At 47.3% G+C, this 15,221-nt stretch overlaps 1 protein-coding gene across 7 annotated transcripts in view; it reads left to right on the forward strand.

Annotated features, from left to right (window-relative positions):
• EXOC6B (exocyst complex component 6B) overlaps nucleotides 1–15,221 on the forward strand; it is a 304,572-nt gene that overhangs the window by 91,520 nt on the left and 197,831 nt on the right. For 4 of the 7 annotated variants that reach the window (XR_011337398.1, XM_069856623.1, XM_069856625.1 and 1 more), the window contains exon 7: nucleotides 9,687–9,758. The exons of the other annotated variants lie outside the window; for them this stretch is intronic. Coding sequence is in view for 3 of the 4 variants with exons in the window: in XM_069856623.1 (XP_069712724.1) it covers nucleotides 9,687–9,758 (72 nt within the window). In the remaining variant the exon portion in view is untranslated. The remainder of the gene's footprint in view (nucleotides 1–9,686; nucleotides 9,759–15,221) is intronic. 7 annotated transcript variants of the gene reach the window in all.

Below are 15,221 nucleotides of genomic sequence, written 5' to 3' on the forward strand. Positions count from 1 at the left end.
GTGGGAGCCTGGAGGTCTCCAGTCGGAAATTGAAATATCACAGAAGTCTTGAGAAGCTTTGAGGGGAAGGGAAGGAGGAGAAATTTAAGGATTTGGGAAGTGTTTAGTGGATGGGAGTGATGGGTTTTATTGTGCTGAGGTCCCAAGATCTCCTAGGAGGAGCCTGGAGGCAGAGCCGCTGGATTCTGGAGTCTCCTGGTCTTTGAAATTCCAGCTGGGGTTTTCCTGGGTGCAAGCACTGCAGTAGGGAGCCTGTGCAGGTGCACGGTGCCGAGGAGAAGGATGGAGTCACACCCTGCTGCATCTCAGGGTTTGCAGCTCTTAGTCTGTTGGTTTTTAACGTGGCTGGAAACAGACCTGGGTAAAATCATAGAATTATAGAATGATTTGGGTTGGAACGGACCTTCAGAGATCATCGAGTCCAACCATCTTGGAGGAGCAAGGACATCTTTATCTCAGGTTGCTCAGAGCCCCATCCAATCTGACCTTGAGTGTTTGGAAGGATGGGGCCTCCATGGCCTCCTTGGGCAACGTGGACATTAATGAAGTCAACAAGCTCTGCGAGCGTATCCGTTTGTGCGTGATGGGGGGAGCACTCTGGTGCTCTCCAGCTTGTGTTTCTGCAGGGTTCTGGAGCCGTAACTCGCTCTCACGTGAAGCAGCTTCTGGGAAAGTGAAGATATGAAAGCTGCCGTCCAAACATCTACATCAGATTGCAATATATTTTTTATTCCTCCTCCTATTTCTCACTTCTGAAGTTGGGAACAAACCCAACTTCATATGAATTATGTTCCTAAAGACGACTTAACTTCCTACTTTGCTATTTATAGACGGCTCTTTCTTCGTGCATATGGAGAGCAGCTTTATTTTCTCGTCTTCAGTAGCTTCTGTTTGATCTCATGGGTGCTCCTTGTGCATCTTCAAGGAATGTGGCGGAATAATTTATCCCTTCAAGACTCTGAACAGAAAGTTTGCAGTAATTTCTGGAGCGCCTTAGACTCGTGCATACGTGGTGCTTCAGAAGTTCAGCTGTGGGTCTACAACCTGGTTTTGTTGTCTTCACAGGATGATAAGACAACGCTAACATTGCTTGATCTGGTCCTGGAAAGCTGGTAGGGTAAGAATAATCCCAGTAATATTGTAGTGAACTGGGATTGTTGACTTTGGACCTTGGGGCAGGTTTCTCCGTGCGAGTTGGAGACCAATATAGGAGTTCCTTTATCCTGAGCGTGTTTTATTCCTGTGTCCATTGGTAGAACCTCAGTCCAGAAGAAGATGCTATGGGGAGAGAAAAGTACTTTGAACAGAAGTGTTTGTTTTTAGTCATGGAATCATAGAGTCGTGGAATGGTTTGGGTTGGAAGGCACCTTAAAGATCATCCAGTTCCAACCCTCCTGCCATGGGCAGGGACACCACCCACTGGACCAGGCTGCTCAAATTCCCATCCAACCTGGCCTTGAACCCCTCCAGGGATGGGGCATCATCCTCTTTTCTGGGCAACCTGGGCCAGGGCCTCGCCACCCTCTCAGGAGAACATTTTTTCCTAAGATCTCATCTCAATATCATAGAATCATAGAATCATAGAATTACCAGGTTGCAAAAGACCCACTGGATCATCGAGTCCAACCATTTCCATCAATCGCTAAAACATGTCCCTCAGCACCTTGTCCACCCGTCCCTTAAACCCCTCCAGGGAAGGGGACTCAACCCCCTCCCTGGGCAGCCTCTGCCACTGCCCAAGGACCCTTTCTGTGAAGAATTTTTGCCTAATGTCCAGCCTAAACCTCCCCTGGCGGAGCTTGAGGCCATTCCCTCTCGTCCTGTCCCCTGTCCCCTGGGAGAAGAGCCCAGCTCCCTCCTCTCCACAACCTCCTCTCAGGGAGTTGGAGAGAGCAATGAGGTCTCCCCTCAGCCTCCTCTTCTCCAGGCTAAACACCCCCAGCTCTCTCAGTCGCTCCTCATAAGACCTGCTCTCCAGCCCCCTCACCAGCTTTGTTGCTCTTCTCTGGACTCGTTCCAGAGCCTCAACGGCTCTGTACGGGTTCGATTTGGTCTCCGGGCTGCTGGCAGGATGAGGTGATGGTGGTCCAACTTTGTTAACAAAGGCTTTGTTCTTGTAGACAGGAGCCGTGCTTTGTTGAGGAGCCCCAATACATGGAGATGCAGGGATATTGGGGGGTTTGAAGTGTACGAAGTGGTTCTCTGTGAGCTCATTTGCTTCCGTAATTGTTTCAGTTTTCATAGTTCCTTCAAGGTCGAGTGCATCTCTGAGAAGGGGAATAAAAAGTTGAACGGTTTGATCTCAAATTGAAACATTTTGTAGAACCTAATTAAACAAACTCATGGTTATTATGTAAAAGCCTGTCCCAGGCCTTCAAACAACGTCTTAAATACCAGCTTCGTTTGAGAGCCGTGCCTAATCACCCCTTGAAAGAAGCCGGGAGCGATGGGTGTTGAAAGGCGACGGCTCGAGCTTGGCCAGGGAACCCAGCGACCACAAGTGTCGAAATTTGCACGGAACACGAGGAGGGCTTTGATCAAACACAACCCAAATTTCCACAGCTTGGGACTCGACCAAGAGTGCGAAGCTAGCGACAGCGAAAGAAGCTTTTGGAGAGACTTCAGAGGTTGCAACGGCAGCGTCGCAGCATGTAATCTCAAGAGAAAACGGGCTCCATGTAATTAACAACATAGCAATGGGATCCACGTTAGGACAAGCCCGTTCCTCTTCTCCTGAGAACCTCTGGGCTCTTTGGGTCCTTCAGTTCCTCCAAACCGGGTCAAACTTTGAACCCAGAAGGAGCAGGAGAGGTGGAGATGCAGCCAGGGGAGCGTGGAAAGGATTTGGGTGTGAGCTTTTCCAGATGGAAGATCTTGATGTTCCCCTTCTTTTCTTGATGAAGGACGATGTGGAAACCAAACTGTGGAACTTAAATAGACATCATTTAAGTGCCCTGCACTTTTTGAAGTGGGCTTGGGCTCAACATTTGTGACGTGTAGTGAAAGCTAAAGAAGCAAGGAGTAAAGTGTTAAAGATCTTTAAGGTTCCTTCTAAGACAACCCACCTATGATTCTATTTTGTAGCTGCAGTAATAGTTGATTTGGTTAATTGGGAGGTGTCCCTGCCCATGGCAGGGGGCTTTGAACTGGATAATCTTTAAGGTCCCTTCCAACCCAAACCATTCCATGATTCTAAATGGCGACAGAGCTTAGAAGAGCTTAAAGAAATGCATCAAGTACGGCTTTTGCTGGTGAATCTTAGCAATTGCTTTGTCCAGGGAGGTTCTTCTCCCTCTGGACTCGGCACTGGTGACACCGCACCTCGAATCCTGTGTTCAGTTCTGGCTCCTCACCACAAGAAGGGTGTTGAGGCTCTGGAGCGAGTCCAGAGAAGAGCAACGAAGCTGGTGAGGGGGCTGGAGAACAAGTCTTGTATTTGAGGGGGATTAAAGAAGACCTTAGAGGGAGGTGGTGTCACTCCGGAGTCCTGTGCCTAGCACATGCTTTTTAATGCCCTCACTAAGGGTTTTTTTTATTGGCTGTGAGGTTGAAGCTACTGAAGGAAGATAATGACCAGGAAATGATTAGGTGGCCTTCAGCAGAGCTTCTCTCCCTTCTTGGCTGATTGTGCTGGAGACCTCATTCCTCCCCGTGGCTTGAAGAGAGAAATCGTAGAGTAGGGGTTGGTGTGTGGTCCTGTGTCCAGTTCTGGACTCCTCAGCACAGGAAGGATGTGGATCTGTTGGAATGAGTCCAGAGGAAGCCATGGAGATGATCTGAGGGCTGGAGCGCTTCCCATGTGAGGCCAGGCTGAGAGAGCTGGGCTTGTTCAGCCTGGAGAAGACAAGGCTCCAGGGAGAACTTAGAGCAGCTTCCAGTACTTTTGGGTTGTACCTTTTCAGTCTTCTGTCACTTTTTTTTGCAAACCTGGTGGTAGAAAAAATAATCCAGTTGCCATCTCAAGAGGAGGAATGATATAAGAGAGCGTAGAAATAATCCAATAAAGACTTTGAAGGGCATCCAGGACCTGAAGTCTCTTTGAAGATGTGGAAAATTACAGTTCTGTTGGAAACCTCAGTACAAACCAGTTGGAAAGCGCAAGTTTATCAGAAGCGCCGACCACATGTGAACTTCAGGTCAGGTCACTGAACGCTGGGTGGTAGCTCCCGAAAGTCGCGCAACGGGATTAGTTGTAGGTTTGAGTTGGAGGCTTCGCTTCAGCCTGGGTTTGGTGGGAGCTTTGTTTGCGGCGTGCGGATCTCGGGGAATGCGGATGTGGTCGGTGAAGTGTGAACTATGTTCTCAACACGCGCCTGGGAAGAATCATCAAGGCTTAACATGAAGCAGAAGTGGGTGGTTTGGGGACGTGGTTTGGAGATAAGGGGAGAAGAAAAGTGAGGACAGAAAGTAAAAATGAATTTCTTGTTTACTTGATGTGCAATCTTCCCAGATCTTGAGCTTTTTAAAGGTTGTTGGTTGGGTGCACTTATGTTTTATGGTTATTCTTTGGTGGTGGACAGAGGCTTCTCCAGTTCTGTGAATATGGGATCACAGAATCATAGAAAGATTTGGGTTTCTTTCTTGGTGGTAGCAATATTCTTCACATGCTTTGGAATATGCTTGGTTCATAGAATAATGGAATGGGTTGGGTTGGAAGGGACCTGAAAGCCCATCCAGTTCCAACCCTCCTGCCATGGGCAGGGGCACCTTCTACTGGACCAGGATGCTCAAAGCCCCATCCAGCCTGGCTTTGAACACCTCCAGGGATGGTGCAGCCACCACTGCTCTGGGCAACCTGGGCCAGGGTGTCCTCACCCTCAAAGGAAAATATTTCTTCCTAAGATCTCATCTCAATCTCCACTCTTCCAGCTTTCAGCCATTCACCCTCGTCCCATCCCTGCACTCCCTCACCGAGCCCCTCCCCAGCTTTCCTGGAGCCCATTTCAGCACTGGAAGTTGCTCTAAGGTCTCCCTGGAGCCTTCTCTTCTCCAGGCTGAACAACCCCAACTCTCTCAAGCTGAGAGATGGAGACAGACTTATCCAGTTCCCATATTCACGTTGATCTGGAATCTCTTAGAATCATAGAATCATAGAATCACCAGGTTAGAAAAGACCCACCAGATCATCGAGTCCAACCATTCCTATCAAACACTAAACTATGTCCCTCAGCAGATCCCTCTTGGTATTCAGTAAGATCTTTACACGTTTACTTCTGCTGGAGTTAGGCTTGGTGGCTCTTTCTGCTGCATCTTCTTAATCGTAATAATATGAGATTGCTTTGTTCCCTATGAGCTCACTTCCTCCTTATTTAATATTTCTTTAATATTTCTGCTGCTCCAGACCCAATAGGAGAAGTCTTCCTCCTGCAGAGCAGAAGTGTTTCTGTTGTCTCATGGCATGGATGTGAAGCCCTTCTGGTCATCTACGGCTCTTAATGTGTCACTTCTGATTGCTTTTTATCAGTGTTTTCAGTGTTTTCTGCCAGATGTGGTTGTCCCAGCAGCTTGGAAGAACAATGAGTTGAGCAGGTGAACAATGAGCAGTGAACACCTTCCCTGGAGGTGTTTAAGGGACAGGTGGATGAGGTGCTGAGGGACATGGGTTAGTGAGTGATGGGAATGGTTGGACTCGATGATCCGGTGGGTCTCTTCCAACCTGGTGATTCTATGATTCTATGAGTTGCTGTCAGCTGATAAATGGGGTGGTGGGCTGGTGATACAGATACACTAAGGATGGGGTGGAAGGTTGAGGTTCTAAGAAAAATATTATTGGATGCCCTTTAGAGACACATTCATAGTGTCTGGGTAGGATGGAGTGAAATCAGTTCCAGAGGATCTTGGGGCGTCCCAAAGGAAAGAGTGTTCTTATGGCCAAAATCCACTGAGGAACCAGAACATGTCATGTTCTTCTCTGACAAATCAGAGGAGAGGAGGACGTGCTTGGGGCAAGCTCTTCCCAATAAGATCTTTTTAAATACAACCTTTTACTTTTATAGTGACCCTCTCAGGTTGATGCACCTTGGAGGACACCAACTAGGACAGTTGAGGTAAAAGCTGCAAGTGACCCACGACACGAGTGTTAACGAATGTACTCGTTGCAAATGCTAATTTCATTTTGCCTCCAACGCGTTGGATTCCAACCTTGTGTTCCTTCATCCAATGCAATATTTATCTATATTGAGCATCAAGGTTTTATACAGAGGTTGTCCTAATAATGCTAGAACTCTTCATGGGTTCGTTGTACAAAGATGTGACAATGTTTTTGGTGGGGACAGACATCTTAGCAAGGTCTGGTGTGCCAGGACAAGGAGTAATGGTTTCAAACTAAAAAAGGGTGGATTTAGACTGGATATAAGGAAGGAATTTTTACGATGGGGGTAGCGAAACGCTGGCCCAGGTTGCCCAGGGAGGGAGCGAAGAAGCTTCCCATCTGTGGAAGCTTTCATGGTCAGGTTGGATGGGGATCTGAGGAATGTGATTGAGTTGAGGTGCTGGAGCGTGCCCAGAGAAGGGAACAGAGCTGGGGAAGGGGCTGGAGAATAAGGGTCGTGAAGAGTGGCTGTGGGACCTGGGGTTGTTTAGCCTGGAGAAAAGGAGGCTGAGGGGAGACCTCATCACTGTCTACAACTGCCTGAAAGGAGGTTGTAGTGAGGTGGGGGTTGGTCTCTTCTCCCACGTGACAACGATAGGATGAGAGGCAATGGCTTCAAGTTGCACCAGGGCAGGTTCAGGTTGGACATCAGGAAATGTTTCTTCTTGGAAAGGGTTCTCAGGCCCTGGCAGAGGCTGCCCAGGGAGGTGGTGGAGTCCCCATCCCTGGAGGGGTTTAAAAGCCGGGTAGATGAGGTGCTCAGGGGTGTGGTTCAGTAGTAGACAGGTAGGGTTGGACTCGATGATCTCAAAGGTCTTTTCCAGCGGATGGATTCTATGATTCTATGAGTTAAAGATGCCCCTGGTCCTGCAGGGGGTTGGACTGGACAAGCTGTAAAGGCCCCTTCCAATCCAAAGCATTCTATGATATGATTTCATAATCTTCATCAGGATTAGGGTTGGGAAATAGGATTTATGATACAAGGCTGGAGGTACTCAATATCTTTAATTTATTGAAGAAGAGGATTGCAACCTCTGCTTCTCTGGATGTCTGATAGCAGCTGCTCTTTTAATGCAAGCAGCCAAAGGCTTGATGAGATGCAGAAGGTCAAAGCTGAGTAGAGGCACGAGAGCGGAGATAACGAGCTACTAGAGTTTGTCTGGGTTTGTGGTGGACGTTGCATCATCCCTGGAAACCCTTTGAAATCAGACTTGTTTTTGCAAACAGCTTAATGTTCCAGTTCACCCACAGGGACTGACCTTGAAGTAGGTGTTAATTAGTAGACGGCTCCTCGTCTGCGCTTTTCGAGACGTCGGACTACCTGCTTACTGTGATCTCTTAAAACTTTATGCCTATCGGAAATATAGATTCATACGTCATGTTTTTCTTCTTGTGGTGAAGGTCAAATTAAAAGAAGAGAAGAGTTTAAAGAAAAAATAAGTTGAGCAGAGCTTTGGCAGCCAAGGATTTCATAGAATCATGGAATGGTTTGGCTTGGAAAGGACCTTAAAGCCCACCCAGTTCCAACCCCTCTGTGGTGGGTAGGGACCTTCAGTGTTCTGATTTTGACTCTGATAAGGCTCGTTGTGTGGCTTTGGGCAAGTTCTTAATCCCTGTGTGCTTCACGTTGCCAGTTTGTCCCATCCTGATATCTCCTCACCTGATGGGAGGATGTTTTTAACATGGTTTAAATGTGGAATAATTACAAGCTTTTTGTTTATTACCAAAATTTATATTTAAGGTGGATGCCCATTTTCCAAACCTACTTCATTTTACTCCTGGGAGATGTTTTGACTCTTCCAAAGAGGATTTTTCTTGACTTGGGGCCACCGCTGTGGTGCTCTGTCCCGCCAAGTTCAATCTTCGTCTGGAGAGAATAAAAAGTGTTTATGGATTTTTGATGAAACTCTTAAAATTCTTGGATTGTTCAGCTCGCTGTGTTACGGGAAAATGAATCAGTTTCTGACTCATGGTGGAGGACTGACCTTGAGGGGAGAGGGGGGCATTCTACACGCCATGGTTTGGCTTACGAGGAAAGTATTCGGAATCATAGGATAGTTTGGGTTGGAAGGGACCTTCAAGATCATCCAGTTCCACCCCCTGCCATGGGTAGGGAGATCCCACTGGATCAGGCTGCCCAAGCCCCATCCAACCTGGCCTTGAACACCTCCAGGGATGGGGCAGCCACAACTTCTCTGGGAAACCTGTTCCAGGTCCTCCCCACCTTCATGGTGAAGAAATTCCTCCTTATGTCTACTCTAACTCTGCCCCTCTCCAGTTTATCCCCTTTGCCCCTTGTCCTGTCACCACAAGCCTTTGTGAACAGTCCCTCCTCAGCTTTCTTGTAGCCCCTTCACGTGCTGGAAGGTCACTATAAGGTCTCCTTGGAGCCTTCTCTTCTCCAGGCTGAACAAACCCAACTATTTCAGCCTGTCCTCGTATGAGAGGTGCTCCAGCCCTCAGGTCATCTTCGTAGCCTCCTCTGGACCCGTTCCAACAGCTCCATCTCCTTCTTATGTTGCTGTAGGACCTTGATGCCAGAGAGAACCAGCTCCGTGTTGGAGTGAGGGGCCCAAAACTGAACCCAAGGTTTGAGATGCGGCCTCACCAGTGTTGAGTCCAGAGTCACAATCCCTTCCCTGCTCCTGCTGGCCACGCTGTGTCTGATCCAAGCCAAGATGCCATTGGCCTTCTTGGCCACCTGGACCACTGCTGGCTCATGTTCATCCAACTGCCAGTCAACACCACCAGATGTTTCCATGCTTAGGGGGTTTCTCCTTCTTCATAGCTCAGAACGAGGTGTTTGGGCAGCGTAAAGGACAACAGTTTTTCTATAGAAGCTCGTTTTAAGCAAGAAGATGCCATTTACATTTAAATGTCCACAAAGTGTGGAAGGTCAACAGATCAAACCCCGATGTATTTACTAAAGGTGGTGACAAATCTCCAGGTACGACGCTGTTGATTTTCTCATCCCATAAGCTTTGAAAATCTGACAATTATGCAGTGCTAGTTGAACGTTTTTAGGTGTTACCTAACACAATTCTGAAGAGAAATCCCACCCTTTCTCCTTCTCCTTTTGGGTCCATGTGCTGTGTTCATTCCATTCATGTCACTCAGGCTTTGGTTAGTTTGGAGATGGCTGCTGATGGATCTCCATGGTCTTTGTAGAGCTGGACAACCCGTTTTGTTCCTTCTAGCCCCTCCGCTGTTAGAGCTCTTCCCCAATCACTGTCCCAGACACTTGGGTTGTGCTCTGCTCTCATCTCTTCTCACTGCAGGTCCTTCAGCTTCCACTGTTCTCAGGTAGATCCTTCACCTTTCAATCCCTTCCAGACCTTTCATCCTCTTCTGAATGTGTCCCCTGGCCAGGCCCTCCAGGTATATCAGTTGTGGATTTAATTTCCCTTAGAATTCTCTTGAAATTTGTTGGCTTTGGTTGGGTGAAGACATTCATTTGATGTTGTTCGCAGGTTTCTGCGCCGTTGACTCCTATTCTTCGTGAAGTTCTCTGCCTGTCTGCTCTCTGTCTTCTCTCTATGTTCTTTGCTGTTGTTGTCTCCTCTTTTATTGATGTTTACTCCCTTCCTTTCCCAAGGATTGCAGATACAAACAGTGGAAAATAATTGCCAAGATAGTCTTCAGTCTTCTCCTCTCTCCAAAAACAAAGGTACTCTGCACTCGCTGTCTTCGCTTAATCGCTCTCTTAGATAATTAACGTGGAGCTAATTGCTAGCCTACCCTTGGCTTTCTTTGAAAGCTTGGATTGATTTTGTGGCGCTAAACAACAAATCGGAGCTTCCTGGCTTACTTACAGTTCACTAACCTTCGCTGTGGTGGAAGAAGTCACTCAAGTTCTGTGTCCTGCTGGAAGAACTCCTAATTTTCTAGTGTGGGTGTGAAAGCAGAGCAGGTTCTCACCAGCCTTCCTGAATTTTGACACCAGAACTAAGATGATCCAAGGGCTGAGACAGTTGGGGTTGTTCAGCCTGGAGAAGAGCAACCTTGCAATACTGAAAGGGGCTCCAAGAAAACTGGGGAGGGGCTCTTGGTCAGAGAGTGAAGGGATAGGATGAGGAGGAAGGGGTTTAAGCTGAAAGAGGGGAGATTGAGATCAGATCTTGGGAAGAAATTTTCTCCTGTGAGTTCTCACTGGGCCAGGCTGCTCAAGGCCCCGTATAACCTGGCTTTGAACACTTCCAGGAAAGATGGGACGTCCACAACTTCCCTGGGCAGCCTGGGCCAGTGTCTCACCACCCTCATCATGAAAAATTTCTTCCTAATGTCTAATCTAAATCTTTCCCCTTCCAATTTAAAGCCAATCCCCTCCTCCTGTCACTCCAGGCCCTTGGAAAAAGTCCCTTCCCATCTTTGTAGGCCCTTCAGGTACTGGAAGGCCACTATAAGGTCTCTCTGGAGATCTGGTATTGTATTGGACAGGTATGGTTGGACTCAATGATCTCAAAGGTCTTTTCCAACCAAGTGAATCTTTGATTCTATGATTCATATGCTTAAAACCAGATATCGCTCATAATCTTAACCCAACCAGCTGTTGCTTTCTCCATTTCTCCTCTTGCTTCCCATATCAGCTTTCTTCACACCCTAACACCAAAGTTTTCTTTGACAGCTTGAGCATTTCTCTTTATTCCATTTCTCATGTTCCCTTTTCCTTGTTTTTTTTTACAGCCTCCTTAACTTCCGTCTGAGCCAGGTTGCCTTTTCAGTGGCGTGGCTGCCTTTCTCAGTTGTGGCTTTGTGGCTTTTGGAGCATCTAGTTAAAATGTTCTTCACCAATTTTCAATTAGTCTTCATATTTTTCTGATTACGTTCCTTTTTTTCTCAACTGATTTGGGTCATAATTGTTTTCAGCTTGATGCGACTGGTTCTTTTTAACCCCAACATGTCTATATACGTGTATTTATAGGTATGTGTCTACGTGTACTGTTGGAGGTGCTATTTTATTCCTATTTTAGATGATTTTTGGGTGCCTGCAGAACTTTGGTCAAGTCATGGAGTCTTAAAGTTTAGCTCTCAAAAAAATGGGGTGGAACATGAACATAGGATGAACATTAGGAAAATATTTTTCATGGAAAGGGTGATTGGTCCCTGGCAGAGGCTGCCCAGGGAGGGGGTTGAGTCCCCTTCCCTGGAGGGGTTTAAGGGACGGGTGGACAAGGTGCTGAGGGACACGGTTTAGTGATTGATGGGAATGGTTGGACTCGATGATCTAGTGGGTCTCTTCCAACCTGGTGATTCTATGATTCTATGAGTGGTTGCCATCCAGGTGGACCTGGAAAGCTTGAAATTTACATCTGTGTGAACCTCGTGAGATTCAGCAAGGCCAAGTGCAAGGTCCTGCACCTGGAGTGGGGCAATCCTCAGTTTCAATCCAGGCTGGGTGGAGAATTGATTAGGAGCTGCCCTGAGGAGAAGGACTTGGGGTGCTGGACAAGGAGAAGCTGAACGTGAGCTGGCAACGTGCACTCGCAGCCCAGAAACCACCCATGTCCTGGGTTGCATCTAAAGCTGGGTGATTAGCAGGGTGGGGGAAATGTTTCTCCCTCTCTGTTCAGCTCTGGTGAGACCCCACCTGAAGCTCTGTGTTCAGTTCTGGAGTCCTTAACATGGGAGGGACAAGGATCTGTAGAGCGAGCCAAGAGGAGGTCACTAAGATGATGGGAGGGCTGGAGCAGCTCCCATCCAAGGCCAGGCTGAGAGAGTTGAGGTTGCTCAGTCTGGAGAAGAGAAGGCTCCAGGGAGACCTTAGAGCAGCTTCCAGAACTGAAAGGGGCTCCAGGAAAGCTGGGGAGGGGCTCTTGATGAGCGAGTGCAGGGATGGGACGAGGGTGAATGGCTTGAAGCTGGAAGAGTGGAGATTGAGATGAGATCTTAGGAAGAAATGTTTTCCTTTGAGGGTGAGGAAACCCTGGCCCAGGTTTCCCAGAGAAGTTGTGGCTGCCCCATCCCTGGAGGTGTTCAAAGCCAGGCTGGATGGGGCTTTGAGCATCCTGGTCCAGTAGAAGGTGCTCCTGCCCATGGGAAGGGGTTGGAAGTGGATTGGTTTAGTGTTCCTTCCAACCCAAACCATTATTCCATGACTCTGCGATTCTCTGACTTTAGATGCTAACCCCAGAGACAGACGAGCTGTGGCTCATGTAGCAACTTTGTAGGTCTTCTGGGAAGAATTACCCAAGAGAAAACACCGTTTCCATCTTCTGATTTAAAAGGAACTTCTGGGCTTTGTCTGTCTTAAAAGCCAATACAAATTTGCATTTATCCCTGGAGCTCCCATTGGGCTTTCACAACGCTGCTGCCCTTGTTCATGGAACAATGACCCATTCTCCTTGGCTTGATGGATGCTCGTCCTCTACAGAAGTTGACAGCCAAAATGTGAAATGGATAGTGAGCGTCACGATGCTCTCACAAAACTGTTCGAGCTCCTCAACGAAACACGATTAAGAACTCAGCAACAAGGGGAGAAGATGTGTCGAAAGAGATAATGATCTCAACATCAAAGCCATCTCAGGTTCCTCCAAAAATCCCTTTTGGCAGCGTGGATCTCTGTAGGGCTTTGGGCAGAGGTTGCATTCCTGGTTTTCTCAAGCTTGCCCACTGCAAAGGCTTTGAAGGAAAACAATAAATGGGAAGGGAAAGAAGTGAAGGCAGCTGAGTCTAAGAAGTCACCGCACTATTGCACACGCAAACCTCAGAAAACCATTTGTCTTCTGAATGGACCCACCAAGAAAGGCATTTCAGCAGCTCTGACACAATAACCGTCCTTGTGGGAGGTCTAAGTGCAAATTCTCAGTGCCCAGGGCTTCTAAATCCAGGAAGAAGATAGCGCTGCTCAGCAGGGTCACTCCTGCCTTTCTAACTGAGAGGACAAGGGCAACATTTCTTCCACCCACTTGTAGCCAGAGGCACCTCCCCCTGTCTAAAGCAATGGATAGGTGGCACTTCAATAGTTGAGATCTTCTACCTGGCTCAAAAGGTAGAAGGACTTCAGGGAGACCACAGAAATTTCTCCTTGCCACTGGCTAGACAGGGTGCTAAGAGGTGCTGGGAGTTAGGAATTGTGTGTTTCAACCCATCCAAGAAACCACCTGTCACAAAGGGGTTTTGGTCCCCAACAGAAACCCAAAATTCATAATCAAGGACCTTCTCATTCACAAGGGAGTAAATGTTGATAATCTCAGACATGAAGTAGATTAAAGCCATCAGTCTTAGGCGAGGAGACCTAAATGCGAGTTCAAATGTGTTGTATCCAGCTGAGGACTCAGACCAAGCTCATGTCCTTCAAGAAACAAGAAAACATGTTAACATCAAGTAGGAACTTCACCTCTTTATCTGCTGGTGTTGTGGCTGCTGTGCTACAGCTCAGTGGCCAAGAGGCCAATGGAAAACAGGATCTCATAGCACTTTGAAACATGTCCCACAACAGAAATGACCATGGAACAGATGGAAAGCAAAAGCTTCCTTGGCAGGAGAGTTGTAACTGGATGGGCTTTAAGGTCGCTTCCAAGCCAAACCATTCAATGATTCCATGAAACCTTGTACCGGGTAACAAGAAAACAATAGAACTCTGAATAAAGTCTAAAACTTGTGGTACCAAAGACATGGTTCACTATTTATAGAATCATAAAATAGCAAGGGTGGAGAAGACCTTTGAGATCATGGAGTCCAACCCTACCTGTCCACTACTAAACCATAGAATCATAGAATGGTTTAGGTTGGAAGGGACCTTAAAGATCATCTAGTTCCAAACCCCCTGCCATGGGCAGGGACTCCTCCTGCTAGACCAGGCAAACCAGATCCCTGAGCACCTCATCTAACGGGGTTTTAAACATCTCTAGCGATGGGGACTCCACCACCTCCCTGGGCAGCCTCTGCCAGGGCCTGAAAACCCTTCTGGTGAAGACATTTTTCCTGATGTCCAATCTGAACTTGCCCTGGAGCAACTTGAGGGCCATTCCCTCTCATCATATTGCCTGTCACCTGGGAGAAGAGACCAACAACCATCTCGCTACAACCTCCTTTCAGGGAGTTCATCTCAAAGAAATCTCTAAGAGGCTGGAAGAGCCTTTGAGAAGAGCTGGTAGGAGAAAGAGAAGTTCTTGCAACGTGGCTGAAATCATCGGACAACGTTACAGCAGTGTTGGTACATTTGAATGTGCAGTTTGAATTCCATTGCGATAAAGAACTTCGTGAAATCATAGAATCACAAAATAGTTTGGGTTGGAAGGGACCTTAAAGCTCATCTCATCCTTTCCCAAGCCCCATCCAACCTGGCCTTCAACACCTCCAGGGATGGGGCAACCACAACTTCTCTGGGCAACCTGGGCCAGGGCCTCCCCACTGTCATGGTGAAGAACTTCCTCCTTATGTCTAGGATGGTTAAATGAATATTTTTTCCCATTTCCTGGATCACTTTGTTGAAATGATGAGCCAAGCGGTATTTTTAAGAAAAAACCCTTTAAAAAAAAGAAATAAAAAATTAAAAATAGAAACGGCTCTGCAGCGACCATTTGGAAAATTCTCCGAACCGATTGTTTATTGGGATTCCAACTGATTTTAATGAAAAATATGGTTATAATCTTTAAAAAACAGCACTTTTATGTTTTGCATAAGGAAAGGGGCTACAATGCAACCTCCGGGGCACTTCTTAAAAGGAAAAAAGATCTCAACTGGTCGCAAGGCTCTGTGGCCAAAACCCCTCCTTGAAACCCCAAAGATGTGGCTTGCAAAGTATTTCAAGTATCCACAACAAGTGAAACTGGATGTAGAAAAATATGTTCTCGACATTTACTTCTGTTTATGGTGAAACTGGAACCAGATGACCCCGACCAACATCTTGTGTGAACGGGTAATTAACCAGTTACAGATGGAGCCCAACTGCTGCTCATTTACATTTGCGGTGCTGATCATTTCCATGTAGCTCATGGAAGAAGGTCAACTGGGGGCTAATCTGGGATGGTCCCTCCCATCAGAGCCTCCAAAAGCATCCCCAGCACTGCAGGCTTCATCCAGCCAAAGAGTTAGGTGCCCAGCTCCAAGAGAGATGCTGGCTCGGTGAGGGATATCTTGAGGGACATAGGATCATGGTTTCATAGAATAGTTTGGCTTGGAAGGGACC

This window comes from Phaenicophaeus curvirostris, chromosome 4 (assembly GCF_032191515.1).
Source record: "Phaenicophaeus curvirostris isolate KB17595 chromosome 4, BPBGC_Pcur_1.0, whole genome shotgun sequence".
NCBI classification, from domain to species: Eukaryota; Metazoa; Chordata; class Aves; order Cuculiformes; family Cuculidae; genus Phaenicophaeus; species Phaenicophaeus curvirostris.